Source organism: Balaenoptera physalus (assembly GCF_965194825.1).
Source record: "Balaenoptera physalus genome assembly, chromosome: 6".
In the NCBI taxonomy this organism is placed as follows: Eukaryota; Metazoa; Chordata; class Mammalia; order Artiodactyla; family Balaenopteridae; genus Balaenoptera; species Balaenoptera physalus.
In genome coordinates, this window is record NC_138885.1 from 20,767,807 (window position 1) to 20,795,789 (window position 27,983).

Genomic DNA, 27,983 nt, shown 5'->3' on the forward strand with positions numbered 1-27,983 from the left:
TGTTCTCTTAGTCAATATCTCTATAGTGCAATGTTCTTATATTTCTATCCCAAGAACATAACTTACTAAAGCTAAAAAAACAAAAGTTACTTTTTTCATCTCCAGTTAGAAAGGTTTCTACTCTATTGGTTTGTCTTACATGTTTATATTTCCTGGTTTTTTAGCTACTTTTAATATTGCTGTATTGAAGTAATAGAGATATTAAGTAGCAGTTTCATGTTCAGAATCCTCTTATTTTGCCTTGTAGATTCTTGTTCTTTTTCTCTCTTGAGCAAGATTGTATAGCTCTTAGCCACAAAATGAAGCATTGATTAAAAGAATCCTAGTAAGTGGTGACTGCCTCAAAAGAGGGAAAATCTGGGTATACTTTACCCACTTTTCTTTTTTTTCTTTTTTCTTTCTTTCTTTTTTTTTTTTTTAAAGCTTTGACTTCATTATTTTGCTTGAGTTTTTTCCTTTACCTCCACAATGTGTGTTAATATTATTTAAACTTTCTTTTAGCTAAAGTATAAGTCTTTTTCCTTTTAGAATTCTACTTGCAAAACAAGTAAAACAGATTTTATAGACTCAGGTAACTAGTTCTATCTAATGAATAACTTTTTAAAAATTTAATCTCGTCATAGCCCAACTTCAGTTCATACTATTAATATTGCATTCCTTTCTTGCATGTCCCCCCCCTTAGAAAGTAGAAGGTGTTTCCAAAATTTATTTGTTTTTAAATCACCAAATTTTATCTTTTCCACAGATAATATCACCTACTGCATTATTTTTGGCTGCAAAAGTAGAAGAACAGGCTCGAAAACTTGAACATGTTATCAAAGTAGCACATGCTTGTCTTCATCCCCTAGAGCCACTGCTGGATACTAAGTGTGATGTATGTAAAAATTGGATGTTTTGGGTTTTGAAACCTCTTCATTATTTAGACTTAATAAAAATATAATTCAATTAGTGTTGCCTTCCAGTGCTGCTTATTACTATTACGACTTAGGAATGTAATACCAGGAAATGATCTGACAGAAACATATTTCATGTTATGTTCATGAATTTCATTGTCATTCTGCATCATGTAAAGCTTTGATTCAAAGGTACTTTTTAAGTGTTTCACATTTTGTTTATCCTCACAGCAAACCTGTGATATATGTAGAGGGTGTATCATATCACCTCCATCGTTTGGGTGTATTTAAGACCAGAGATATATAATTTTCTTAAATTGTTGGCAAATGAGGGAATAGAAAAACCTCTGGATTTATCTCTAGACCAGTAATTACTCTTTTTATAGAAGTGTTCCTTTATTAATGCGTGGATGCCACAACTATTCTCTGATACATAAAGATTTATTTTACCATGCTTTCATGAGTGTCATTTTGAAATTATTTTTGTTTTCCTAAAGAGTAATACTGGTTTACAAACAGCTTGTTCATCACCAATGTTTCAATAGACCTTGTTTGAAAACACCATTTTTAAATGTTCTGACATCTTAAAACAGAAGCTAGCATTCTGGGCCTTTGAAATCCTTTTTCTAGCACTCCTATGTAAGTGAGTTGCTTTATCAGGAACTGTTAACTACTGAATGACTACCAGACTGTATTAATTCAGTTTGATTTGGATCAAGTTTAAGGTCCAAATTAAATATATCTGATTTTATTAATGACAGGTTTTATCCTACATGTTGGCTTTAAGGGACTAAAATATTAATGTAGCCTTTCAATAATAGAGAATGTATGATTATTTAAAGTTACTTCTTATAGTTTCTATTAACTTTACAAATTCAGAATTATTTCTTGTGAATGCTTAGGGTATTGTTCAAATAATAGAAAAATCTATGTTTTAATATTCAGCTCAGTGATCTCAAAATGGGCATAAATAAAATTAAAGGTGCTTTCACTCTAAGTTTAGCAATATGTCCTTACAGAAATGAATATTTATATATAATATAGTTTTCTTATCACCTTTGTCAATTGTCATGATATAAGAATGAGATGGCAGGAAAGTTTTCCTACCTTTTATTCCCCGAGTAATTACATTAGGGCAATGATTTATTGAAGTTGAGGGAGAAGACCGTCTATTTTTGTCCCCACAGGTGTATGGTACATTGTTTTGGTATTTTATAGCTAAAATTTTTTCTTTTGATCTAGGGGTTTGAGGGATTGTTTTATTTTGTCTTTTCTGAAGAGAGGAATTTAATTCTAAAAAATAACGCACTGACCTACTGTGACAGTCAAGGAATTACCACATGAAATATCCTAGAGTGAGTTGATGAATCCTTTTCTTTAAAGGCCAGTTTGAATTTAATCTTACTTGGGTTGGCGCTTCCTGTCCTTAATGAGTCCTGAAGCACCAATGCCTGGGTAAAGTTTTACCTTACAGACTGGAGATGTCTTTTTTCAATTAACCTACTCCCTTTCATATTATTATTTTTAGATTGGTTTTTGTTTTGTTTTGTTTTGCTTTGTTTACATTTCCTGTATTAGAAGTAATTGAATTTAGAGTTTCCTGTATTAGAAGTAATTGAATTTAGAATTATCACAGAAAATAGGTTTTCTCTATCACCCTCAGTTTTATTTTCTTCATATTTCCAAACTACCTTGTAGTAGTTCGTAATGAATCTATAATACTCATGAGATTTAACAGTCCCATAGTCTAGTAGTGTTATGTTTATTAAGCATTTTAATATTATTATTTTTACCTGGCAGGCTTACCTTCAGCAGACTCAAGAACTGGTTTTACTTGAAACCATAATGCTACAAACCCTAGGTATGTACTTATGTCAGGTATTATTTGTGTGTGTGTTCTTCAATGCAGTATTCTAAATAAAGGAAAAGATTTCTGGAATAATTTTATCATTGAAGAAAGTTTCATTTGAAAATAAGGTTTGGTTCCAGAGTAGTATTGCCTGGTTCTAAGGAAGCCATTTTTTAAAATTTAATTGTGTTTATTAGCATTTAATTGAAAGGCAAACATAGCCTTCAATGTGATTTCTTATATTTTCAGATAGTTGAGACACTGTGCTTCATTTTGGATTTGCATTGGGGAATAAAATGGTCCTTTAGGGCTATTGTGTATGACTATAATATGTATAAACATACATAGCAGTCCTGCTGTACTAGAGCTTATGAATTTATCACATCATTTTATTTTATTTTTTTAAATATTTATTTGGTTGCACTGGGTCTTAGTTGGGGTAGGTGGGCTCCTTAGTTGAGGCAGGCAGGCTCCTTAGTTGTGGCACACGGGCTCCTTACTTGTGGCATGCGAACTCTTAGTTGCAGCATGCGTGTGGGATCTAGTTCCCTAACCAGGGATCGAACCCAGGCCCCCTGCATTGGGAGCACGGAGTCTTATCCACTGTGCCACCAGAGAAGTCCCTATCACATCATTTTAAATGTGACATAGTAGTTATTTAAATGTTGATCGTCCTTGTCTGAAAGTTATATTGTCTGCAGGGTTTGTGCAACTTAAGTATCTGTAAAAATCATTTATTCTAATCTTTTACTTTACTCATGAGGAGGTTGAGCCCTAAGCAGGTTTTGACTGTGTACAGTCATATATTACTTCTGGAAGAACCTAGGAGGGTGTAGTGGGAAGAACATAGGCTTTATGGAGATCTGCGCTTAAATATGTAGGCCTCTTTACTTGCTTTCTAAACTTGGTCAGAGTTCCTTTACCTTTCGTACCGCCATTCTGTATGTGCAAGGAGGAATAATAATGTAGCTTTAGCATTGTGAATTTGAAGATGAAAGGTTGTTTTTTTAAAAAATTGCCACATAGTGTTTCATAAATAATCATTATTTATTATGGTAGTTATTTTTATCTTATTTATACTCCATTCCCAAATGTTGAATAGAAGTCTAATAATCATAGCTTTCCATCATGACAGATTCTTTTTATTACAAAAGTAGGTTGTTTGAAACACATATAACTTGTTGAAAGTTTTTATAATATAAATATATAAAAATAAAAGTGAGAATCTTTTTATTCCTTCCAAATCCAATTATTTAGCATGTTACCATTTTATTATATAAATATGAAATTTTACAAATAATGAAAGTTGAAGGAAAATAACATTTTAAAATAGTTATTTTATCATATAAAATCAATGTATCGTATTCATATTGTTGATGACAAGATTCTTAAACACAGAGAATGAATAGCATTATTTTAAGGGGAGCATTAGAATTTACAAGATATAACTATGGCTTTTGTTAAAGTGGGATTTTGCAGGTTTAATAACAGTAGAAATATGAAGAGACCACACAATAACTTTATAAATCCAGATAATCTGTTTATTAGGATGTTATTCCTTTAGCACTGCTGAAGGCACCATACAACGACCTCCACTTTAAAAAAAAAAGGAAACGGAAAAACCCTGCCCTACCTAAGGGGTTGACTGGACATGATAGCTTTTCAACATGTCATCTTTGGTTTTAGAAACTGATTTAATCTTGAGGCCTATAAGGTTCACTTGCCTTAACAATTTCATTGTTATTAGTAATGAAATGTAGTTATAAGCTAACTGAAACCCATTGATTTAAGGCACAGTGAGAAAATAAGAGGACCATATTTAAAAGGTCATTTCTCCCACTGTGGCCCAAAGGTTATATTTATGAAAAATGTTCTTTTCACATCTTCTGAAAGAGTTGGAATATATTTAAGAAATATGTTACTAGTTGAATTCCCTGCTTAAACCATGCGGCAAGCTTAATAATTGTATTTGTCATGATTTTAGTTTGTTTTTAACTTGAGGATAGTCTCAAACTAATTGTAATTGAGAATTTTGAATAAATATTACTTATCTCTAAATAACTTTGTCAGTTTTCATAATTGGAACACTATATTTGAGAAGATATTATTTCTTATGATTGGGGGTATAATAAACATGTCAGTGATGAGAAACTTGTCTTTGAGTTTTTTTAATAATGAAAAATATACGTTTATGGTTGTGTGATGAGTGGCATTTCTCAGGCAAGTATTATAGTGGTAAGTGATTGGGAAAAAAAGTGCTTTTCATTTCAGGTTTTGAGATCACCATTGAACACCCACACACAGATGTGGTGAAATGTACCCAGTTAGTAAGAGGTAAGCGAAACTTTTCAATTAAGTTTTAATGCTTTTTATTGTCTAGAATTGATAATTGAATGCTATTTTGTTCTTCTAGCCTTTTCTTGAGTTTTATTAAAATGGCAGAAATGTCATTTTGAAGCATTATTTTTCAGTGTTCTACACCTACCTATTCATCTACTTCTATATTTGGTTCTTCCTGGTGAATTAGCTTCCTTTAAGTTTAGGTGAGAGTCTTGTTTCTCTAAAAAATTAGCAGGCTTGCAAATATTAGGACTCTTTCTACTTCCCCATTGGGCTATGCCCATCCCAATTCAGTTAGTATTTAAGATGTAGGCCAAATTTAACATATAGGTGCAGAAAATAGTACTAATTTCCAGTTTATGTCAAACTTTGATTGACTTCCTGAAAAGTGATTACGGTTTAAGAATTTGGAGGTCAGATTCAAATCTTTCAGATAAAAATTGCCTTTCTTAGCGGATTTGTCATTTTGGGAAATGTTTTGCCCATGTTCGTTTGAACAGAATTGATTTAATACATTTTTCAAAGTTCTTTAGCATTACTAAAAATGGTTTCCTTTTTGTGTATAATGAAGAAATTATTATATAGCATGATATATAACAGCATGTGATATACTTATTAAACCTTTTATAAACAGGAGTACAAAGTTTTTGTATTGTTTTCTTTACTCCTTATAAAGCATGTGGTATATATTTTTTCTACTCTTGTTAATGAATCCTATGTATCTATCGTTGTATCTCTAGAAATAATTTTTCACACAGATGCATGCAGTACTACTTCTACTTTCCTGTTTACCATGTGAAGTGTTGCACACTAATAGCAACCACTTGGAACCTTTAGTGTGCCTTTTTCTGATACTTCTTTTTGAAAATGAAATTTTGCAGTTTCATTCCTTTACCACCAGACTTGTTTAGGTTTATTCTAAACAAAATGCATAAGACTTTTGAAGGCCTTGTTTCTAGTGTTCACCTAAATGTTCTCTTATTCATTCTAAATTGAATTCACTTTATACCGAGGTTAAGGTTTTATTACTATGCTAATGGCTACATATTAAAACAGACAAACCTGTTGTCTGGTACCACAGTTGTCATTGTTAAGAAATGGACTAATAAAAATCCCATTTATATTTTTTTAATCCTAAAAGCAAATGTTATCATTTATAAACTAAACTAGAACATATTTAATTTTGGTTTCTATTCTTCATGGTTATATATTTTATAGCACTTTCTCATCCTCAGTATTACAGTGTAGTATAAAATTGTATAGATAACTAGTGTAGATGTTGGATTAAGAAATAGAGCTTTAGAGAAGTTCTGTTTTCCTGAAAACTTGAAAGGGTAAGCTGTTCTGTTTAAATAATGGAGAGCCATATAACTTGCCTTAAGTTGAAAAGAAAGATGTTGAAGATATTAACTATAGGTTAAAAAATATGTAGGTGTATGTGCATATACACACACACACACACACACTCTCTTAGTAGGAAATGAAACTGAATTTTCAGCTTACTATTGTGAAATTTGAGTCAGCTTCTCTTAAATCCTATCTAAAGAAGCTAGAGACATTAAAGTCCATTTATTTTGCAAAATTGAATAGTAAAATTTAAACATTTACAAAAACTATGAATTTGATGTATCATCCAAAGCAAAATATTTAAATCTGATTTTGTTGTTGTTGTTGTTAATGTTTAAAATGTGACCAATTCTTAAATTTTAGTACGACTCTCATATGTGTTTAACATCATTTTGTCTGACTAACATTTCAAGTAACTGTAATTTGCATCTTACTCCACTTTTAAAATGTTCTTTCGTGTTAGGTATATTTTTTTCCTTTGCCCCTAAAACCACTTTCAGCTAACAAAAGAACATTTTCCCTACATTCTTCTCTGTTTCAATGACTTTTAATGGGTTATTGAATTTACATATTCTGAGGTGAAAACTGCAATAGCAATTTAAACTTACTTTTACTTACTTTTCTGTATGTTTTGATTCTTTCGTGGGTGGGGGTGAGGGTAAAAGGTTTGAGTTCTTTGAAGTTCTCCCCTGCCCCTGACCTCTGGAGATGAGAAAGTTATTATGCTACTTTGCTGCAGGATTGGCTGATGTCATTTTACAGGGACCTTTCATTTCTGTGATTTCTCCTTCCCTCCCCACCAGGAAAGAATGCCATACTTAAGTCACACTGCCTCCAAGACATCTGATGCTTTGATACTCTTCCTTAGCACAACTCTGCTAAACCCAAATCCCTTTTGTAAACCTTTATGTTGATGATCCACATGGGGCAGCGGGGAATTACAGGTGCCACAAATAAAAATAGGAGAGGGCAAGGAATTTGAGACCTGTTAGAGGGGGTGAGCTGAGGTGAACTGATCCTAGGTGAGCAGAGAGGAAAGGTATGTCAGTGATTATGAATGTAACTGGGGAAAAGGGGGAGACTATAGCAGAAGCATCCCTGTTGGGAAGAATAAGAAGCAGAAGAAGGGAGAGGGGAACTGTTTTCAATTTCAGTGTTTCAAGAAGCTAGTTGTTAAAAATTGCTTTTCTATTGAGGACCAGTATTGAAGCATCCTGATTCCCTCTAGAGTACTTGTATCTTTTCTAACATTATGGTTAACTGGATTATATAATTTAAAAATAATACAGTGGTGTTTTCTATATCTACATCCTTATGATGTTTCTAGGTTGTTTATTCTCTGTTGATGCTTAGTAGCATGATGAAAAACTGAGCAGTTTGTCCTCTCTGAGTTTGGGGGTTGGGGGTTTGTTTTTGTTTTTTTCTTTTGGTGGAAGTACTTAAACCAACTTAAATATGATGACTGAGGATTAAGTCTGGCAGGCAACTCTTTGTATTTTGTATTAGACTTCAAAATCTTTTCTTCTTCTTCTTCTTCTTTTTTTTTTTTTTTTAAATCCAGGAGAATGCTTTATTGCAACTTTTAGCTGACTAGATGCTTAACTTAGTAACAAGTTTAGCCCTTGTAACTGGCTAGCTAAAAGCAAATCGGCTTGTTTCTCAGATCTTTGGGGGATAGCAAGAAACATTTGAGTGAATGTTGTTGAAGATTTTCAGTAGTATAGAAAATGATGGCGCTCTTGTGATATTTGTAAGTAGTAAGTAAAATTTACTTTTTGTGTACAAATCTTTGAAGTTTTTGTTGTGTTGAGAACTTTTCGATGGTAGCATGTTAAAGCTGATAGTATTGTCTTCGTTTTTTTTTTCTTTTCTTACAGCAAGCAAGGATTTGGCACAGACATCCTATTTCATGGCTACCAACAGGTTGTTATCCTGACCCTCTTTGTTGCACTGTTGTAGCACACTATAGCTTCCTTTAATGCAGGGCCCCCTCAATGTGTCTCTTACCCTTGTTGCAGCAGGAGACTGGACCATCTACTGTGGTGGTACCTTCCTGTCTGCTTTGCGGTGTATTGTACAAGGGACTTTTGGCACAGAGGGGTTAAATGCACAATGTGAAGTGTAGTGGTGCTTTTTGATGACATATTCTCGATTTGTGAGTGCATAAGTCTAAAATTGGTAGCCTGAATAGCAGCTAAAGATTACAAAGAGCTAAACTTAACGTAGAAATTCGAGCAACTTGGTAAGTATAAAGCTATTTCTAGTTTACAATTATAGTTAAATGACAATTTTTAAAAATTTCACATTGATCCAATCTTAACTTTAAAATAATCATTAAAGCTTTTTTAATAAATAAAATTTATATAACTTGGGTTTTTTTTTCCAGATAATACCCGCCAGTAGTAGATTAGTAGTAGTCACGTCCTATCAGTGCCTTGATTTGCATAAGTATAATTTTTACTTAAAAAAAAAAAAACTTCCTCTTCAGTTCATATAAAGAATGGTATGGGTTTGTGCTTGATCAGTAGACATTTTCATCAATTCTGAAACTGAATTGGAAGAATAGTTTTTAAAAGTCTTTCACATCTAATATATTAATTTTGTTCTAGATTGATTATATTAATGATTTAAATTTGTTTTTAAAATGAGTCATTGGGGAGGAGTGGACCATACCATCTTTATGTGGTCCTTAATTTCTTGTGACACTGTTAAGTTTTGTTTAAAACTTTGGATTGGCAAAAGCCAATATATTTTCTTAGGTATATGTTATTGGGATTTAACCTCTATCCCTAGAAATTCTGAACAACAAGGCCAAAAAAAATCACTTAAATTTAAAACTTTGGTTAGAAAAGGCTAGCTGTGACATGCTACATGCCCAGTCTTTGGCATGTCATGGAAGGAGAGAGGTAGTATTTCTGTAGTATTTAACAACATTGGGCCTTCAAGCTGTTCAGCAAAAGGTAAGTTTCCTCTGTGGCTTTGCTGAGAAGAAGATAGTTTTACCTAGATAGGTTTTAAGTTGTCTGAGTTACTTAAGAATTAATGTTTGTTAAGCCACATCAAGTGGTAATCCCTGATTATGATGTGTTATTGAAATCACCTTGTCAGTTTTACAGTCTTCTGCTTTTTCTTTAGTTTTTTGCCATGACATTACAAAAGAAACAAAAATACCACCAAAGAAAGTTTAAAGCGTTTTACTTGTATGTAGTAATTAGTTGAAATATACTGTCTTCCTCTCCTTTTATAGAGAGGTAAAAATACTTTTAATTTAGATGTAAAAAAAAATTTAGAAATATTAATATATTAGTAGTATTAATAAAATACTAATGTACTCTAGGAAGTAAGAGTGTGAAAATGTTCATAATCTATATAGGTTTTTTAGTGTTCAAATTTTTTACCATAGTCATAAAAAGTGTTATAATGTTAACTTTTAATTTAATAAAATAAGGTTTTATACTCTAGACTTGAAAAAGAAAACCTTTATAATTTTGTTTTTGCTCTAATCTTATTGGTAAATGTTTTTCTTTGTTTTACATATCTGAATTTCTATGACTCTTCGTTTCAAACCTGCTCCACAACAGTCTGCATCTTACAACCTTCTGTCTTCAGTATAAACCAACAGTGATAGCATGTGTATGCATTCATTTGGCTTGCAAATGGTCCAATTGGGAGATTCCCGTGTCAACTGATGGAAAACATTGGTGGGAATATGTGGATCCTACAGTTACTCTGGAATTACTAGATGGTAAGTAGAGAAAATAAAGCTTTTTGTTACATTAAAATTTTTTCTTTTTATTATGGATTAAAACTTCTATCTACTTTTGTATAGGTTTGAAATACTTTTGTATAGGTTTGAAAAAATACTCAGTCCCCATATACTCATGCTCAATTGAAGTTATCAGTTCTGGCCAATCCAACATCCTCCTTCCCCCATAGTTATTTTGATGCCAATCCCAGACATCATTTCATCTATTTTGAAAAGATAAAGACTCTTTAAAGACGTAATTCCATTTTAACTATTTGGCAGTACAATTTAAAATATAGTTACATGATCAGGGCTTCCCTGGTGGCACAGTGGTTAAGAACCCACCTGCCAATGCAGGGGACGCTGGTTCGAGCCCTGGTCCGGGAAGATCCCACATGCCGCGGAGCAGCTAAGCCCGTGCACCACAACTACTGAGCCTGTGCTCCAGCACCCACGAGCCACAACTACTGAACTACTGAAGCCCGCGTGCCTAGAGCCCGTGCTCCGCAACAAGAGAAGCCACCGCAATGAGAAGCCCGCGCACTGCAACGAAGAGTAGCCCCCGCTTGCCGTAACTAGAGAAAGCCCACGCACAACAATGAAGACCCAACACAGCCAAAAATAAATAAATAAATTTATTTAAAAAGAGAAAAGTATAGTTACATGATCAAATGAACAGGATGAAAATAAGGATTCATTAGCCTAAAAGGGGAAAAAAAATGAGCATATATTAACCACCACTCAATATCTAAAGCCCTTTCAGGACTTTTCAAAGAAATATGATTTATAGTACTACAGGTTGATAATACAAGAATACCTAATTTAAAGTACGCTAATTTTGGGCTTCCCTGGTGGCGCAGTGGTTGAGAATCCGCCTGCCAATGCAGGGGACACGGGTTCAATCCCTGGTCCGGGAAGATCCCACATGCGGTTGAGCAGCTAAGCCCGTGCGCCACAACTACTGAGCCCGTGTGCCGCAACTACTGAAGCCCACGCTCCTAGAGCCCCTACTCCGCAACAAGAGAAGCCACTGCAATGAGAAGCCCGCGCACCGCAACGAAGAGTAACCCCCACTCGCCACAACTTAGAGAAAGCTGCCTGTGCACAGCAACGAAGACCTGATGCAGCCAAAAATAAATAAAATAAATAAATTTTTAAAAATAAATAAAAAAGTAAACTAATTTTGTTGAGTTTAAAATGTATAAACATAAAGTCAGGTATTAACTTACTGTAGAAGATGTGAAGCAGTGAGCTAAAGGTATTTTCATGGTAATATTCCTTGCTCTGTTCCACTGATGGTAAAGTGTGTCGTTGTCTTGCATTAATACGTATGAGTTGACAAGGAAAGATTGGGAGTGTAAGTTCTGTACATTATGGACCTGGAATTTGGAGGTCTCCTGATAGGACGTTTTTGTGGTAGAGAAATAAGCAGGCCAGAGGCAGGGGATTCTTGGGGATTAAGACATTTTAACCAGGCACTCTAGATTTCAGAAAGAAGATAGATAACATTTCTTACCTAATATATACATAAATCTAAACTGGTATGTTAGGTTTTCTGCTTCTTTTTGTGGGCTTTCCCTGATTTCCTTTACAAAATTGAAGCTAATTTGAAAACTGGATTTACATGACTTCCGTTATATAAAGTGAGAGACCCCTATGGCTTTGGAATGTGGTTTTCCATTAATATCTTAGATGCTTCTTTAAGACAGAAATTTCTTTAAGGGTCTGCTCCCTTTTCTGTGAAGGGCCAGATAGTAACTATTTTAGGGTTTGTGGGCTATACTATCTATGCACCTAGACAACTCTGCCACCGCAGCTGGAAAGCAGCCATACGCAGCCTGTAAAATGAGTGGCTGTGTTCCAGTAAAACTTTTATTTACAAAAACAGGATGCAGGTCATATTTGGCCCACTGGTGATAGTTTGCCTACCCTTGTGGTAAAATATGCTCTTTGTTAGGTCTCTTGATTTTGTTGGTTTTTTTTTTTCCTCCCTGAAAAATTTCTCCTGGATTATATACCTCATGCTGTTATTACTGCCGCATGATTATCCTCTTTTCCTTACATTGCCAGAGGTTTTTTTAAAGGTTATTCAGAGTGGTAGGAAATCTTCAGTGAGTTGAAATAACATCTTCTAAAAACTAGTGGGGGGTGGTGCTTCCCTGGAGGTCCAGTGGTTAGGGCTCCACGCTTCCATTGCAGGGGATGCGGGTTCGATCCCTAGTTGGGGAAGTTCTGCGTGCTGCAAGGTGTGGGCAAAAAAAAACATTGTAAAGCAACTATACTCCAGTAAAAAAATTTTTTAAATAATAATAAAAATTAAAAATAAAAAACTAGTGGGGGCTTTTTTTTTTCCCATCTGTGACTTGAAATTAGGTTACCTATGCCACCGTCTTATTTTAGCAGTCAATAGATAAGATAAAATAGGCATAAACTTAATAAAAATAGTTTGTATATATGGTGCTAAAATAAAGCTCACAAAAAGCGAGTAATCTGCCTTTTATCCTGCTCTTAAATTGTATCAATAGGTGAAGTCTTTTTTTGACACAACAGGAGGCACCTAAATATCCCTTTGCTTCTATTCTGAAAAGGCTCAAGTACATTATTCATTTGGAGAACCACTGAATAGGAATCTTGGACACTTAACACATTGAAAATTTCAGTGTATTATGTAGCAGCCTTTTCTCACATTTTTATGGGATCACATTGTGATCCCGTAAAAGTAAAGTAACAAAGTATAAGATATTAAGAGTATCTGAATTTTATCATGGTGTCTGAAGCATCAGTGTTTACTGAAATAATTCATTTAATGACTGTCCCCAGAACAACGTTGGCTTGTATTTGGCCTACCTGTAACAGGGTTTGGCGGGGGAGGCGGGGGTCAGGGCTTGGTTGTTTCGTTTTTTTTAATGATTAATAACAAACCCTCATGTGTTTTTTATAACTTGAATTTTTTCTGAAATTGAGTCAAAACAATTTATTGTTAATTTTGGACCCAAAGGCATGTGTCTGCTAGATTTACTGCTGTGTCCAAGTAGAAAAGTGGTCTTTTTTTTTTCAGATGAAGAAATGGTAGTACAGACATTAGATTGTTTTCATCCAGACTGAATCGAAAAGCTCCTGAGACTTTAGCAGGAATTAGTTGTCACAGCTTGTGAGCATATAATGGTGCCGAGTTTTTGCATGAATCTAGTCTCTATTAAATTGGCATTAATAATATTACGTGGGCTTCCCTGGTGGCGCAGTGGTTGAGAGTCTGCCTGCCAATGCAGGGGACACGGGTTCGAGCCCTGTTCTGGGAGGAGGATCCCACATGCCGCGGAGCGGCTAGGCCCGTGAGCCACAATTACTGAGCCTGTGCGTCTGGAGCCTGTGCTCCGCAACGAGAGAGGCCGCGACAGTGAGAGGCCCACGCACCGCGATGAAGAGTGGCCCCCGCTCGCCGCAACTAGAGAAAGCCCTAGCACAGGAACGAAGAACCAACACAGCCAAAAATTAATTAATTAATTAATTTTTTTAAAAAAAACACACAATCACCACCAAATGTCAGTTCGACACACCCTAATAAAACTGGGAGCAGTTCTGAAGCCATTTCTATTGGGAAAAAAAAAAAATAATAATAATAATAATAATAATAATAATATTACGTGACATTGTAATTCGTTTGACTAATATTATTATTTGTATTGAGAGTGGCCAATAACTATTAATGACACTATTTTGGAGTCAAAAACTATAATTCATCATATAACCACACCATTTTGGAAAAGTGGGTCATCTCATTGTAATCCTAAATTTTAGGGAAAAAATTGTAAAAATATGACCAGGGTGATTTACTGATAATGTTACTAGTGTTGATTGCTAGGAAGTTATGGGTATAGGAAAAGGAATTTTTTTCATTTAACTTTGAAATGGTTTTAAATCTAAAGAAATTGTGAAATAGTACAGATTCTGTACTATTATACCCTGCACCCAGTTTCTCTAATGTTAACATCTTCTATAATAATAACATGATTATCAAAACCAAGAAGTTAACATTGGTATAATACTATTAACTACAGATTTTACTCAAATTTCCCCAGTTTTTTTATTCTAGAATCCCATGTTCCATTTAGTTGGCATGCCCCTTTAATCTCTTCCAATCTGTGATAGTTTTTCAATCTTTCCTTTTCTTTCATGTCCTTGACACTTTGAAGAAGAATGGTCAGTTACTTTATAAAATGTTCCTCAATTGGAGTTTGTCTGATGTTTTCCCACTATTAGAGTGAAGTTACGCGTTTTTGGCAAGAATACCACAGAAGTGGGTTGTATCCTACTGTGCATTTTATCATGGGGTATCATGTTGATATGTCGTATTGCTGGTAATGATAATCATGATCACTTGGTTAAGGTCACAAAGTTACTAATTTTCTCTTTATAATTAATAAATATCTTGAGGACAGTATGTTGGGATTATACAAATATTCTCTTTTTCCTTAAACTTTTGCCCACTGATTTTAAAGAATCTACTGATGGATCTTGCCCATCACAATTATTACTATGATGTTTGCCTAATAGAGATTTTCCATTTGGAAGGAATTTTTTAAACGTGACTAAATTTTCCAGAGATTCTAAGTAAGCATGTAAAACCAAGGGGGTGTGGGAGGAGTGTTTTGTTTTGTTTTGTTTTGTTTTGTTTAATTAAAACAAGTTTTTTTAAGATTCATCTTTGAAAATACCAGTTCAGAGCTGTGTCTACTTCTGTATGTGCTGATGGTTGAATTAGGAGGGTGATAGTGAAGTAGATGAACTCTTCAGCTTTCTTTCTAATATTGCCCACTTGAGAGAATTCTAAATCTAAAGGCACCTTCTAAGTTTTAAATTTGAATTTTATCTTTAGAGCTAACACATGAGTTTCTACAAATATTGGAGAAAACGCCTAGTAGGTTGAAGAGGATTCGAAACTGGAGGGTAAGAGAATTGGCGGGTTTTTAGAACATCAATTTGTTAACTACATAGCTAATCCGTTTGAATTTTTGTGGTTAAATATTCTTATTTCCAGTATTTGTAAGTAATTACAGTGTATCGTAAGCTACATACACTCATAATTTATTCAACTATGGTGCCCAGTAGACTTTGCTATTAATACTTTATAAATTCCTTATTTAATTCTCATAGTGATTACCGTGGAAATAGTCTCCTCACTTTACAAACAGGAAAATTAAAGCTTAGACGAGTTAAATTCCTTTCCCAAATGCTGGGCTAGGATTTAGTCTGCATCTAATTTAAAACCAGTGCTTTCAACTATTTATATCCTTTTTATGCCTCTAAATAAGATATGTATTTACTGGCAACATAAAGTGAAACCCCAGGTGATTTTATTTCCATGTATTTAATATAGAATTTTTATAAGCAAAGAAATTTGTATTAAATTCCTTTGCTGTCATTGCTTCTTCTGTGTTTTATTTAAATAGGCTAATCAGGCGGCTAAGAAACCAAAAGTAGATGGACAAGTATCAGAAACACCACTTCTTGGTTCATCTTTGGTCCAGAATTCCATTTTAGTAGATAGTGTTACTGGTGTGCCTACCAACCCAAGTTTTCAGAAACCATCCACATCAACATTCCCTGCACCAGTACCTCTAAATTCAGGAAATATTTCTGTTCAAGACAGCCATGCGTCTGATAATTTGTCAGTGCTAGCAACAGGAATGCCAAGTACCTCATACGGTTTGTCATCACACCAAGAATGGCCTCAGCATCAAGAGTCGGCAAGGACAGAACAGATGTATTCACAGAAGCAGGAGACATCTTTGTCTGGTAGCCAGTACAGCATCAACTTCCAGCAGGGACCTTCTGTATCACTGCATTCAGGATTACATCACAGACCTGACAAAATTTCTGACCATTCTTCTATTAAGCAAGATTATACTCATAAAGCAGGAAGCAGTAAACACCATGGGCCAATTTCTGCTACTCCTGGAGTAATTCCTCAGAAAATGTCTTTAGATAAATATAGAGAAAAACGTAAGCTAGAAACCCTTGATCTGGATGCAAGGGATCATTATATAGCTGCCCAGGTAGAACAGCAACACAAACATGTACAGTCCCAGGCAGCCAGCAGCAGTTCTGTAACCTCTCCCATTAAAATGAAAATTCCCATTGCAAATGCTGAAAAACCTGACAAATATATGGCAGATAAGAAGGAAAAGAGTGGATCGCTGAAATTACGGATTCCAATACCACCCACTGATAAAAGTGTCAGTAAAGAAGAACTGAAAATGAAGATAAAAGTTTCTTCCTCAGAAAGACACAGCTCTTCTGATGAAGGCAGTGGGAAGAGCAAGCATTCAAGCCCGCATGTTAGCAGGGACCACAAGGAGAAGCACAAGGAACACCCTGCCAGCCGCCACCACCCCGGCGGTCACAAGTACTCCCACTCGCACGGCGGCAGCGGCAGTGGTGGCAGCAAGCACAGTGCCGAGGGGGTACCACCCCCTGTGCTGAGGAGTCCTGTTGGCCTGAGCAGTGATGGCATTTCCTCTAGTTCCAGCTCTTCAAGAAAGAAGCTGCATATCAGTGATGCCTCTCACAACCATCACTCCAAAATGAGCAAAAGTTCCAAAAGTTCAGGTAGTTCATCTAGTTCTTCCTCCTCTGTTAAGCAGTATGTATCCTCTCACAACTCTGTTTTTAACCATCCCTTACCCCCTCCTCCCCCTGTCACATACCAGGTGGGCTACGGACATCTCAGCACCCTCGTGAAACTGGACAAGAAGCCAGTGGAGACCAACGGTCCTGAGGTCAATCACGAGTTCAGTGCACACAGCCAGCATATGGACTACAAAGACACATTCGACATGCTGGACTCGCTGCTAAGTGCCCAAGGAATGAACATGTGATCACTTGTTTAGGTCCACTTTTCCTTTCCTTTTTTAATTTAAAAATTGTTAGAATGGAAAACTTCCTCCTGATCTAGCAGTGGTAACACCTGCTGTTACTGCCACTGCTTCAATATTTGTAAGTGCTGCTTTATTCTTCATTCTGAAAAGAAGAGATTATAGTAAACAAGTCTTTATCTCCACATATGATAGTGTTATAAATACTGTAAAAGCATGGAAGGTGCAAAACTCAGTATTTCTACAATTGCAGCTAAGAACATTAGGGTGAATGGCTGGCTGCTTCTAGGAATATAACATGCCTCAAGCATTTGTTTATTTATAATTTGAATACTGTAGCTATTTTTTGTTGTTGCTTGGCTTTTGAATGAGTGTAAATTGTTTTCTTTTGTGTATTTATACTCGTATGTATGATTTGCATGTTTCAATGATAAAGGGATAAAACAGTATACTGACAACTGTTTACAAGAAAGTGGAGAAAAATGTACATACATTTTTGTATGTTTAGATATTACCATAAATACTCAGGATTGGAGCTGCTTGTAAGTATAACAATATACAGAATAACTTTATTTTATCTTGTCAGAGTCCATCACTAATCTAAAACAAAGGTGGCACTTTTTCATGTTAACCTTAAACTCTAGGCCTTACTGGAAGCCACTGAAGGGGGACACTTCACTACCAGATGGGTATGCGGTGCCACAGATGGTCATTTACACTGTGAGGCACTGATTCTGCCTTCAGAGGTTCTGACCAGATTGGCTGCTGAAATAGCCCCTAATTTTCTGAAGGCTTGAAGAGGAAAAAATAAAGTTTACATACTCTTGATGTGAAGTGCATTTAAGTGTTTGTTGGCTTGTTGCAGTACTATAAACACAGAGCTGTTAATAATGGTTATGTAGATGACTGTGATTTGAAAACTAAATTCACAAAAACTTACATTAGTGAAGAATTAGTAAGTCTTTTTCTTAAATAGAGAACTTGAACACTACGTATCTGAACAGTAAACAGGAATCGCTTGTCCTTCAGCGTTCAGAAGGACACCGTGTTCTGAAACATACTTCTCCCCTGAAGCGCGTTTGTGTGTGATGCCGTATTTCTTTTTCAGGTAAATGCAGTCTTCCGTATAAAAATAAAATTAAACTTATTGCTCTTCAGTTCTTTTATATTCTAACAATAAATAAAACAAAAAGATCATTGACTGTGCATTGTACCTATATTTATAGCTTATGGTTGTTAACAGGAAGCTCACTGAGAAAAAAAAAAGGTAAGCCTCCAGGTAAACAGCTAGTGGAGGTTTTACATTTGTTTGCACATCTCAGTATATTCCTGTTGAAGTCAAGTTTGCACAGTCTTCTGACTTCGGAACAAATGATAGACTTTAACTTGTTTAAAATTTGTCTTAAATGCCGGTAACATGGCTCTGGTTTATCAGCTAATCTTCAATTCTGTGGTAAATCTTTGGGCTGTTGAGTATCTTTGAGATAGGTTGAATTCAACTTCTGTTGAATTGAAAACTGTCTTAATTTTTCCTCTATGTATATGAATTATTTTTGTTACAAAGCCACTGATACGTGCACAATTGTAATTTTACTCAAGTATGTTGCAGTTGTAAATATTAGAGAGTTTAATCTCGTGCTCTACTCTTATTTAGCAATTACCTGATCTGCCAGTAGCTTTATAATTTTTTTTTTTAAGATAATTGTTCATTATTTGGTCAATGTTATTTGAACTTAGGATACTAGGATCCTCTTTCTAGGGACTTTGCCTAGCTAGCATGTCCTGACTTTGTTCTTGTCTGGCATAACTTTAGTAATCTTTGTCATCACATGTAACTTTGTTACTCTGTATGGCATATTATTGTATCCATAAACATGGTAATTTTGATACAGTTATACTTTTACAGTGGTACATAATCCAAGGACTAGTATAGAATTAAGATGAGTGCAAGATGAGGGAGGGAAGGGTTTTGTTCTTGGTAATTTAGATGTGAAACCTCTAAGGAGCTATCATGTGAAACGACGTAGGGTGGTTGTGCTACTGTATAATTGGGTTGATAATACCAGGAATTTTAATAAGATTTTGTAAAGAATATGCAGAAAAGTAGTGAACTTATTTTCAGTATGACATAGAAAACAATGTGAATATTTAAGGTCTGTGACTATACTTCACTAAGAATTTGCAGAATTGTTTTGAGATGTGAGAATAAAGGTAATTTTGTTGAATCTTTATTGGTGCTAATGATGGACAGTTAAAAAGGTAGCTAGTGTATATTGTTATGGGTCAGTACTTATTAGTACTTCCAAAATTGAATTTGAAATGCTATGTATTCACTTTTCACTCTGTAAATGTAATTCTTTACAATGACTTTATTTATTAAAGGGCAGCCAGTTGTAATTTTTACAGGATTGTGTGAGCTATTCAAACTCTTCAACCTCTGAACAGGATACTAGCTTCTGTAAACCACAATGGGGATAAAATATGGAATTTCTTCTAGGTTTCGTTTCCATTAAATGAGAACCCTTATAATTCATATTGCCATGAATTTAACCATCTCATTTGCATAAAGTAGTTCATCAGCCTGGTCCCAATAGGCTCAACCAAAGAAAAAGACTCCAATGAATGGACATTATTACTGAGTCTTCTTGTAAGTAGCCATAAATAAACCAAAATAGTATCAAATTTAGGTATGAAATTCCACATGTGCAAAGTACTGTTAAGGTGATACATTTTTGATGAGATTTTTAAAAATATTTGAACTATTAAAAAGCATTATCTTTAAACGTCCTATAAAAGAGTGATTCATTTTTTAGTTGTGTTTTCCCTAGATCAAAGATCATAGATATGTTACCTTTATGCAGAAGCACATTACATAGAAAGGCTTTACTTCTACCTCTTTCAACTAATTTTTCAATATTGAGCTGTGCCCCCTAAATATTTGCCTTAGCTATTTTAAAATACAATATTTTTAGAACCAAAGCAAAGGAGTGGTTTTTTCACAGAAACATTCTCAGAGGCTTACTTTACCAAATAAACTGATGGTAATATCCTTGAGTGGTGAGACCTTGCAAAATGTCCTAGTTCCTTTTTCTTCTTTAACCCTGAGGTTCATTTCTTGTTGCAGGTATTTAAATACTGAAAAGTTGTGTAGTCACCCCAAGGTTTATCTTTGAAAACAGTTACAAGTGCATCTTGATCTTCGTCTGTGTATGCAGATTCGATCTTGTTAGAGTTCTTAAGCGTCAAGAGAAAATTTCTACCATGATACATGGTTTCATGCAGAATGTCATAAGGGGTGCTTACACTACTTTGTGCGAACAGATTATAATTATGTAGGATACGTTACTTTTCTGGCCTATCCTCTTTGAACTAAAGAAATGACTAGTTTCAGATAGTTTAAAGGAAATGACTATTTCAGATAACCAAATTTGAAATGTGTTTGTTAGTTACCAAATGTCTTGCCTTAAAACATTTTAAGCACATTTTTTGGTTATATTTGAGAATTTAAGTCACTGATTTTTATTCCTTAACTAATCTTAGAAATAAACCACTGCTTACATATGCATGACTATTATGTACTCTCAAAGTACCCTTGGTTGATTAGATATTTTAGGTTTTGCGTTTACTATGGAAATAAATAAGGATTTTTAAAAACATGGTAATATCTCTAAAGGGAGACAGTTCTACTGTCAAGATATTTCACCGTTCCCAAATTTTATCTAAATAAAAAAGCAGTTGTTTCTCACTTACTACTGTGCTTAAATAGCTAGGTGATTTTTAAGATGTCTTTGCAAAGAAAAATGAGAGCTTTGGTTATGGAGAATTCTTGATTCAGCAGTCTGTGCTTTCTTGGGATGCAGTAGGATTCATTAACCACATTTACCCAGATGAAGGATTAATAAACCCCACACATGAGAGAAACTTGGTGACACATGCTAATCTCATGTACCAGTTTGTTTATGATAGGCTGATTTAGGGGTTTTTGCATTGGAAAAGTAGCACATTCTGTTCCTACCCTGCTAGGGTCCCAAGTTATGGTACTATTGTGTTAATTTGAGAATTCACAGCTGTATTAATATCTGAAATTTGATTGCTGTAAGCGGACAAATGTAAGCCAAATAATCAGAAGTTTGCTTGTTTTGTAAGAGAAGTTTGCCTCTGAAACATCTGTCATCACAGTAGAGATGATCTTGCCAGTGGATCTGGGATGCTCTGAGGGTTTTAGGTCTGACACTGTGCATCCATTTGTTACTCCACAATGTTAATTTGGGCACAGCCAGCTTTTGCTTCTGTGACTCCTCTGTTCCTGTTAACTTACTAGTATGTATTCTGCCGGAAGTTTCTTAAGGTAGCTAGATAAGCAAGATACATGGAAGGCTGTGTGGCTAGGAGTAATTCTGGCGTCGTAAAAGTGACTTAACCTGTTCGCTGTGATCCATTAATCTCAAAAGTAAATTCTGAGGGCTAATTTCCTTTATTTCCAAGTTCTGAGAAGAAGCCTCACTTAAAACCTGTTTAGTGGTTGGTTTAACTTTATTTGCCTATTGTTAAGTAATGAGTACATTCTTTTTTTTTTTTAAGTTGTGTTTTTCAAGCAGCTTCCTTACTTTGAAAAACTTCACATATGCTCATTTGTTGTCAGCAATAATTGGGATCTCATTTTGTGAATGTACTCAAAACCCCCAAGGACTATTATTGAACAGGATGTTTGCTGATAGAAAATCTAAAACAGGAGTTTGTGTTTCAGCTCAGTATCTATTACAAGGAATAATTAATAAAGTTTGTTTATTGACTACATAAATCCAAGGCTCTAACATGTCTTGTTAATGTGAATCAGAAATAACTTTCAGTCCCTGGGAGATGTGGGAAATAAGGTCTCTAATATAAAAGTTACTCTTTATTTGAGTGACTTCGTATATCATCAAGCAGTATGACCGCTGAGATCAGATTGTCCATACCCCGTTCTCAGCCCCATCACTTAGTAGCTGATGTCCTTGGGTAAATTACTTTGTGCCTTGATTTCCTAATCTACAAAACGTCAGTAATAGTACCTGTTCATTGGGTTGTGAGGTTTAAGGCTTGGGTGATCAGGGAATAAATGGAATAGATGGCATTGAAAAGAATCCTAATAGAAGCGTGTTTTGGGTATTGGGGAGAGTGGTGAAGGCCCAATCCAGGTGCAGTAGACTTGAGTGTGTATTAAACACCGCATGTGGAGCGTTTCCAGAATTTAAGTTGTTCATTCTGATTCATACTTTGGGATTTTCTTGTGTACCCTCTTGCATCACCTTCACAAAAAGCAGAGAGTAATTGCAATTATCTGCAAGAGGAATTTTTCGTGAGAAATTTAATCATAAACTGCTTTAATATTGCTGCTCTTTCCAACCCCCTTCCCTCCCTCACCGATTTTCCTGCACCTCACACTTGAGAAAGAAAATGGAAGCCTTGCAATGGCTTTCATAAAATAGAACTAAGATAGACAAGTTACTTCCTCTAACATGAATTTTAAGCCTAAATATAAAATAAATGTTTTGAAATCACATTAAAAGATTTGTCTTCATTTTATGTTGATAACAGCAGTAAGGGCATCCTTTTTTTTTTTTTTTTTTTTCATGTAATAAATTACATGAGCTTTATTTAGGAACATCACAAAGTTGGTCATTCCCTTTAACCAAAGTTAGTAATCCCATTTACTAATTCACCCTACTTCATTGTTTCTTCACTTTCACCCCCTGCTGTATTTAATATAACGGAAAAAATTGTACGTTTTTGTTTTAGCTCTAGTATTGTGACCTGCCTGTTCCCTCCCCCCAACACCCCTTTCCAAAGCAATATAGGGCTTCACTAAATGAGGGTTTTTAATCATACTGCTATGAAATTAACCGGCTTATTGAGACCTTAGAAATGTCCGGGCATATACCCAAGATCAGTTTTCTTTGGTCTTTCAAGTCATAATCCATAGGAGCAAGTGCTTTAGAGACAAATTCAGCCATGATTTTTCACAAGTCTGAGAAGTCAGCAATGAGACAAAGTGCTACAGCCTTTCCTCAGGACTGTTTGCTATCTCAGCTTTTCACAGCACAGTGCCATACACAACAACTCTTCTTGTTAACGTTGTTCCATGAAAATGCAGACTGCCTACAGCCAGTACTTTCAAGTCGAAAGCTTTTTTTAAATGCAAGTTGCTTTATTATATAGCTGCCTTAAACTGAATACTTGCAAGTACAGCAAGTGTGAGGAATAAAGATGGCCTGGTACGTAATGGAGGCTTTTGATGCCCATTGAGCAGATTAAGTGAGTTTTTATCTTGGAGCTACTCAGTACACTAAAGGCCCAGGACTGCTGTCGTCAAGCAGGAGAGAGTGGGTAAAGCAAGTAAGTGGAATCCTGTACACTCCCCAACCCCATAATCCGGAGCTCGCTCTTTTCCACAACGGCAACTCTCATTCAGACACTGAGAAACGTCCAGTGGGCTAAAGTAGGTTAAAGTTAAGGAGATGCTATAGAGCTGGCATTACTTTCAGGATTTTACTTGGGGAGTTAAATTTACTTTGGTTGAGCTTGAGACCCGTTCAGTATGTAATGAAATGCGCTTCTGAATGTGATTGAAAACCGGGGTGGTGTTCATGGTGAGAAGGGAAGATAGTCATAGAAGGGAAGGCAGTGTTGCTGCTGAGTGAAAAAGGAAAAGCTTTGACACCGTTAAAGTCATCAAAATCACTGGGCTGGTGAAGTTGTTTATCGGCAGCTATGGAGTTCTGTTTGCGTAAAACTTAAAAAACTGTAACTGATTTCATTTATAAACTACAAATCTGGGAGGCAGCAGGGAGAAGGCTCTAAAGTCAGACAAATCTGGGTGGCCATCCCAACTTGACCTTGAGAAAGTTAAGTAGCTCTGAGCCTTATTGTTCATTAATAGAACGAGACCACTACCGACCCCAGCAACAGGCAGAGTTAAATGATGTGCCTTTCTCCGTTAAGAGCGCAACGAATGCTAGCCCCCCCAGCCCACACCTTTGTTCCCTCTCAGTGTCCTTTTAGGACCTCTGCCTCCTAAAGGAAGATATAAAGACAGCAACCTGGGCAATGATAAACACAGTGAATGACAGAACAACAGAAAGCTCTTAACATCAAGGCTTGCCTATTAAAAACAGGTTTTGAAGGTTCTGTGAAATTAGTGTTCAGTATTTTTCTATATCAGTAGAAGAGGGGTAGGTTTGTTGACAGCAACTTCATGTGTCCGTTACTGTGATCTGTATACACAGTATAAACGTGTCTTAGTCCCTGCCCTTGCCTCATAGGGTTTAATAGGGTTGAATGTAAATAGGTAACTGCTCCGAAGTCAGATATAATCATTCAGATTTTAAAGAATGCTGAAATTCCTACTAAGATTAAAAAATTAAACCCTACTTAAAATGGTGTTATGTTGATATACAAGTAAGTAAAATAAGGGACATATCCCTTTAATTTTTAATCAAATATAAGGGAAGAACTCTGCAAACTGGAGAGAGAGAAGGAAGGTACACCCGCAAAGACCCTTCTAAACATGTCGGCCAAAGTAAAAGCTTTTATCTCAGCTGGACTGCATTTCACATTTATTTCAAAAACTTCTGAAATAGCAGCTTGATTCTGACAAAGTCTGACAGACAACTGGTGTTGGAATTCACCTAAAGTTAGTTTGTAGTTGTGCCATCTTCAAATGATAGTAGCTAGTAAAAAAAAAATCTGTAGACCTAGCTTAAGACAACAGGTGTCAGTGAAATTTAGTAGATGAATGGAGTCACAGCAACCGAAACCTTACCAAAAATGCTCAGTCCACCAACTTAAGACCTTGTAATAATTCTGACAAATTGTCCTTTTTCATTTTTGCAAGGTTTTCCAGTGTTCTGGGAATGAAAGTGAAGAGTGACCTTAACAGGGGTGTCCTTCCTTCAGGTGAAGTGAGCAAAAGTGCCCTGGAAAAGTTTATATGCTCACCCACTCTGCCCTTAACAGATCAATGAGCTTTTATCCCACCAGCTGGCTTAGGTTTAGCTGGTTCTCAATGCAGTAATTTTCTAATTCACTCTGTAAATACATGAAGACCTCAAAACATACGACCAATCACAGAGAAGGCAGCCTGAGGTTTATGGAAACACCTTGAAGAGCCCAACTTCTTGTAGGTGCAGACTTCTGAGGAGTTAGGGGACCCTCTGGTAATGAAAGGCCAAGGCCCTTAGCTCTTCCTGTTAACTTTGAGGCCCCTATAGTCTGCAGCGTTAAGGTTGCTGCCTAAGTAAACTGAATCTAGTGTCTTTCTACTCCTTTTACCTTCTCACCTTCCTCTACTCTCCTTTGTAAGAATTAAGTGTCTTTACCCATCAAGCAAGAAAATACATTTTATTCTTGTTTCTACAATTTAATGACATTAAAATTGACAGGCCAGAAATAAAAGGAAATATCGTATAAAGCAAGAGAGATTGTAGTTCCTGGATAATCAGAACCATAAACACTGGAATAGGTTTTCTGTTGTTAACTCTTTTAAGACAATTTTCTTATATATATGGGTAATTGTGCCTGAAGCTTGAGAAGGCTAACCTGTAACTGAAACTTTTCAGTTAGTGCCACTGCGGGATCTGGTTAAATTGGGTTAGATTGACTTTCCAGTAGGAAAACAAGGGTCCCTTAACCATCATTTCCGCAATGAAGCAGTAACGGAGTAATCTGTAGTGGAGCTGGGAAGAAAGTCCTGAGGTGTGTTCAATGACTTCTCCTCAAGAAGGAGTGCTTCAGGAGCCGGACAGCAGAAGGTCGTTCATGCTGGTCCCTAAGAAGGGAAAACACACATTAGAGTAAGCAACACCCAGTAACGTGCCTGCTTCAGTTGACTCAAAATGCCAACTTTAACAATGGAAGTACAACCTCTGCCAGTCAAACAGATTTGGATTGAGTCCAGACTCCAGATTTTAACTGTGTGATCTTAGGTGAAGGACTCCAACTCGTTCCTCATCGGTAAAATGGGGATAACAATAACACCTAACTCACTGGGAGAGTGTTTTTAAAATTTTTTATTGGCGTATAGTTGATTTACAATGTTGTGTTAGTTTCTGCTGTACAGCAAAGTGAATCAATTATACATATTCATATATCCACTCTTTTTAAAATTCTTTTCCCATGTGGGTCATTACAGAGTATTGAGAAGAGTTCCCTGTACTATACAGAAGGCCCTTATTAGTTATCTATTTTATATATAGTAGTGTGTATATGTCGATCCCAATTCATACAGGGAATTTTTTTTTAATAATGAATTTTTAAAAATATTTATTTATTTATGTTTTGGCTGCACCGGGTCTTAGTTGCGGCATGAGGGATCTTTTTTAGTTGCAGCATGTGGGATCTAGTTCCTTGACCAGGGATCGAACCCGGGCCCCAGGAGTCTTAGCCACTGGACCACCAGGGAAGTCCCCATTGGGAAAAGTTTTAAAAATGCATATACAACTTTGAAACAGTGTCACATACTAATAATTCAAAAATTAGTACCTATTATGATTCAAAACCAGTCCCTCCTTTTCCATTGTACTTTCGCTCAGTTTGTTTGGGGTATAATTTATACACAGTAAAATTCACGCTTTTAGATGTACAGTTTAATGCACTTTTAGTTAGCATGAAATTTATTTTTTAAATTTAGAGGTATCCAGGATTGAAAAATCTTTAAGAAGTAGACATTTAAATATGCTTTGGTGATTAATTTGAATAATCCCATTTGGGGCACTCTTGGATGAGCATGAAGGGAGACAGTTACTTAATTAGTACTATTGTGGCTTAGGTTTATTGGCCCTCAAGAAATCAGAAAGCTTTTGCCAATGAACTAGTCAGTGAACTAATGAACCAGTCACTGGTTATCTGCAGTGACCTATTCCAAAGGCATTCTTTTCGTTAAACTGGCTATTTTGATCATTTTGGAAGCAGATGACCACCAAGAACATCCCAGGTAAAAATGGAAATAAAGATAAAATACGTTAAAAAGCAAGTGACCAAAAATCATTCTAAAGTAAAAAAAACCTCTCCCCTTCTGGAGGCTCTTTCTCCTGCCTTCAAAATATGCAGAAATCTCTTTTCTCTTCAAAAAATCCTTAAATGACTACCATTTCTAGCTGCCATCCTATTTCTTCTATTCCTGCCAAATTTCTCTAAGTTGGCCAAACCCAAAGATTTCTTTTTCAACATTCGCTAACCTGAATCCTTACCATTTGGTCTACTCTTCTCTGTAGAAATTGCTCTTTTAAAACTAACCATGACCTTCTCTTTACCACATTTAATGAGCTCATCCTCCTTGTCATCTCTGCAGCATTTGAAGTATTCACTACCCCCTTCTCTCTGAAACAGTCTCTACTTAGTCTTAAGAGAAACTGTCCTCTTCGTTCGTCTCCCACACTGCGGCAGCTCCCCTCCTTCCCTTTCTTCCACTTGTGTACTGGACTTAATTCTATGCATATTTTGTTATCTTCTCCAATAAGCATTTTCAAAAACATTTTCCTCAACCCTCTAATTTTTTCATGATTATAGCTACCAACCTTATGATTTTCAAATCTGCACTTCCAATGTTCACTGCTTTCCTGAGCAACAATTCCACAGCTTCAAATGTTTCCTTCAACTTCCTCCCCTGTTCCTCTTTCACAACTTTCTATTACTTCTTCCATTATCCACGTTCAAAACCATGAGATCCTATCATCCTCTATCACCAAGTCCTGATTCACCTTCCTCTGAAATACTGATATATTTTTTAAAATACATGCGCCAGGTCTTAGTTGCAGCATGTGGACTCTTAGTTGCGGCATGCATGTGGGATCTAGTTCCCTGATGAGGGATCGAACCCGGGCCCCCTGCATTGGGAACGTGGAGTCTTACCCACTGGACCACCAGGGAAGTCCCTGAAATATTGATATTTTGGAATC

General features: G+C 35.8%; 2 protein-coding genes across 23 annotated transcripts in view; one reads left to right on the plus strand and one right to left on the minus strand.

The window, feature by feature from the left end:
* CCNT2 (cyclin T2) overlaps positions 1 to 19,452 on the plus strand; it is a 48,140-nt gene extending 28,688 nt beyond the window's left edge. For 8 of the 22 annotated variants that reach the window (XM_082465841.1, XM_082465838.1, XM_082465844.1 and 5 more), the window contains 8 exons: positions 746 to 874; positions 2,136 to 2,248; positions 2,694 to 2,754; positions 5,014 to 5,076; positions 8,307 to 8,352; positions 10,011 to 10,174; positions 15,051 to 15,121; positions 15,625 to 19,452. In XM_082465841.1, the coding sequence (XP_082321967.1) occupies positions 2,234 to 2,248; positions 2,694 to 2,754; positions 5,014 to 5,076; positions 8,307 to 8,352; positions 10,011 to 10,174; positions 15,051 to 15,121; positions 15,625 to 17,052 (1,848 nt within the window). In that variant the 5' untranslated portion in view covers positions 746 to 874; positions 2,136 to 2,233 and the 3' untranslated portion in view covers positions 17,053 to 19,452. Of the gene's footprint in view, positions 1 to 333; positions 572 to 745; positions 875 to 2,135; positions 2,249 to 2,693; positions 2,755 to 5,013; positions 5,077 to 8,092; positions 8,187 to 8,306; positions 8,353 to 10,010; positions 10,175 to 15,050; positions 15,122 to 15,624 lie in introns of those variants that run through there. The other 14 variants (XM_082465837.1, XM_082465848.1, XM_082465855.1 and 11 more) reach the window with 6 other exon arrangements.
* A 1,390-nt stretch (positions 19,453 to 20,842) lies between these two features.
* The window catches only part of MAP3K19 (mitogen-activated protein kinase kinase kinase 19), a 43,473-nt gene continuing 36,332 nt past the window's right edge, over positions 20,843 to 27,983 (minus strand). The window contains 1 exon segment of the mRNA XM_082466158.1: positions 20,843 to 25,855. Coding sequence (XP_082322284.1) covers positions 25,789 to 25,855 — 67 coding nt within the window. The 3' untranslated portion in view covers positions 20,843 to 25,788.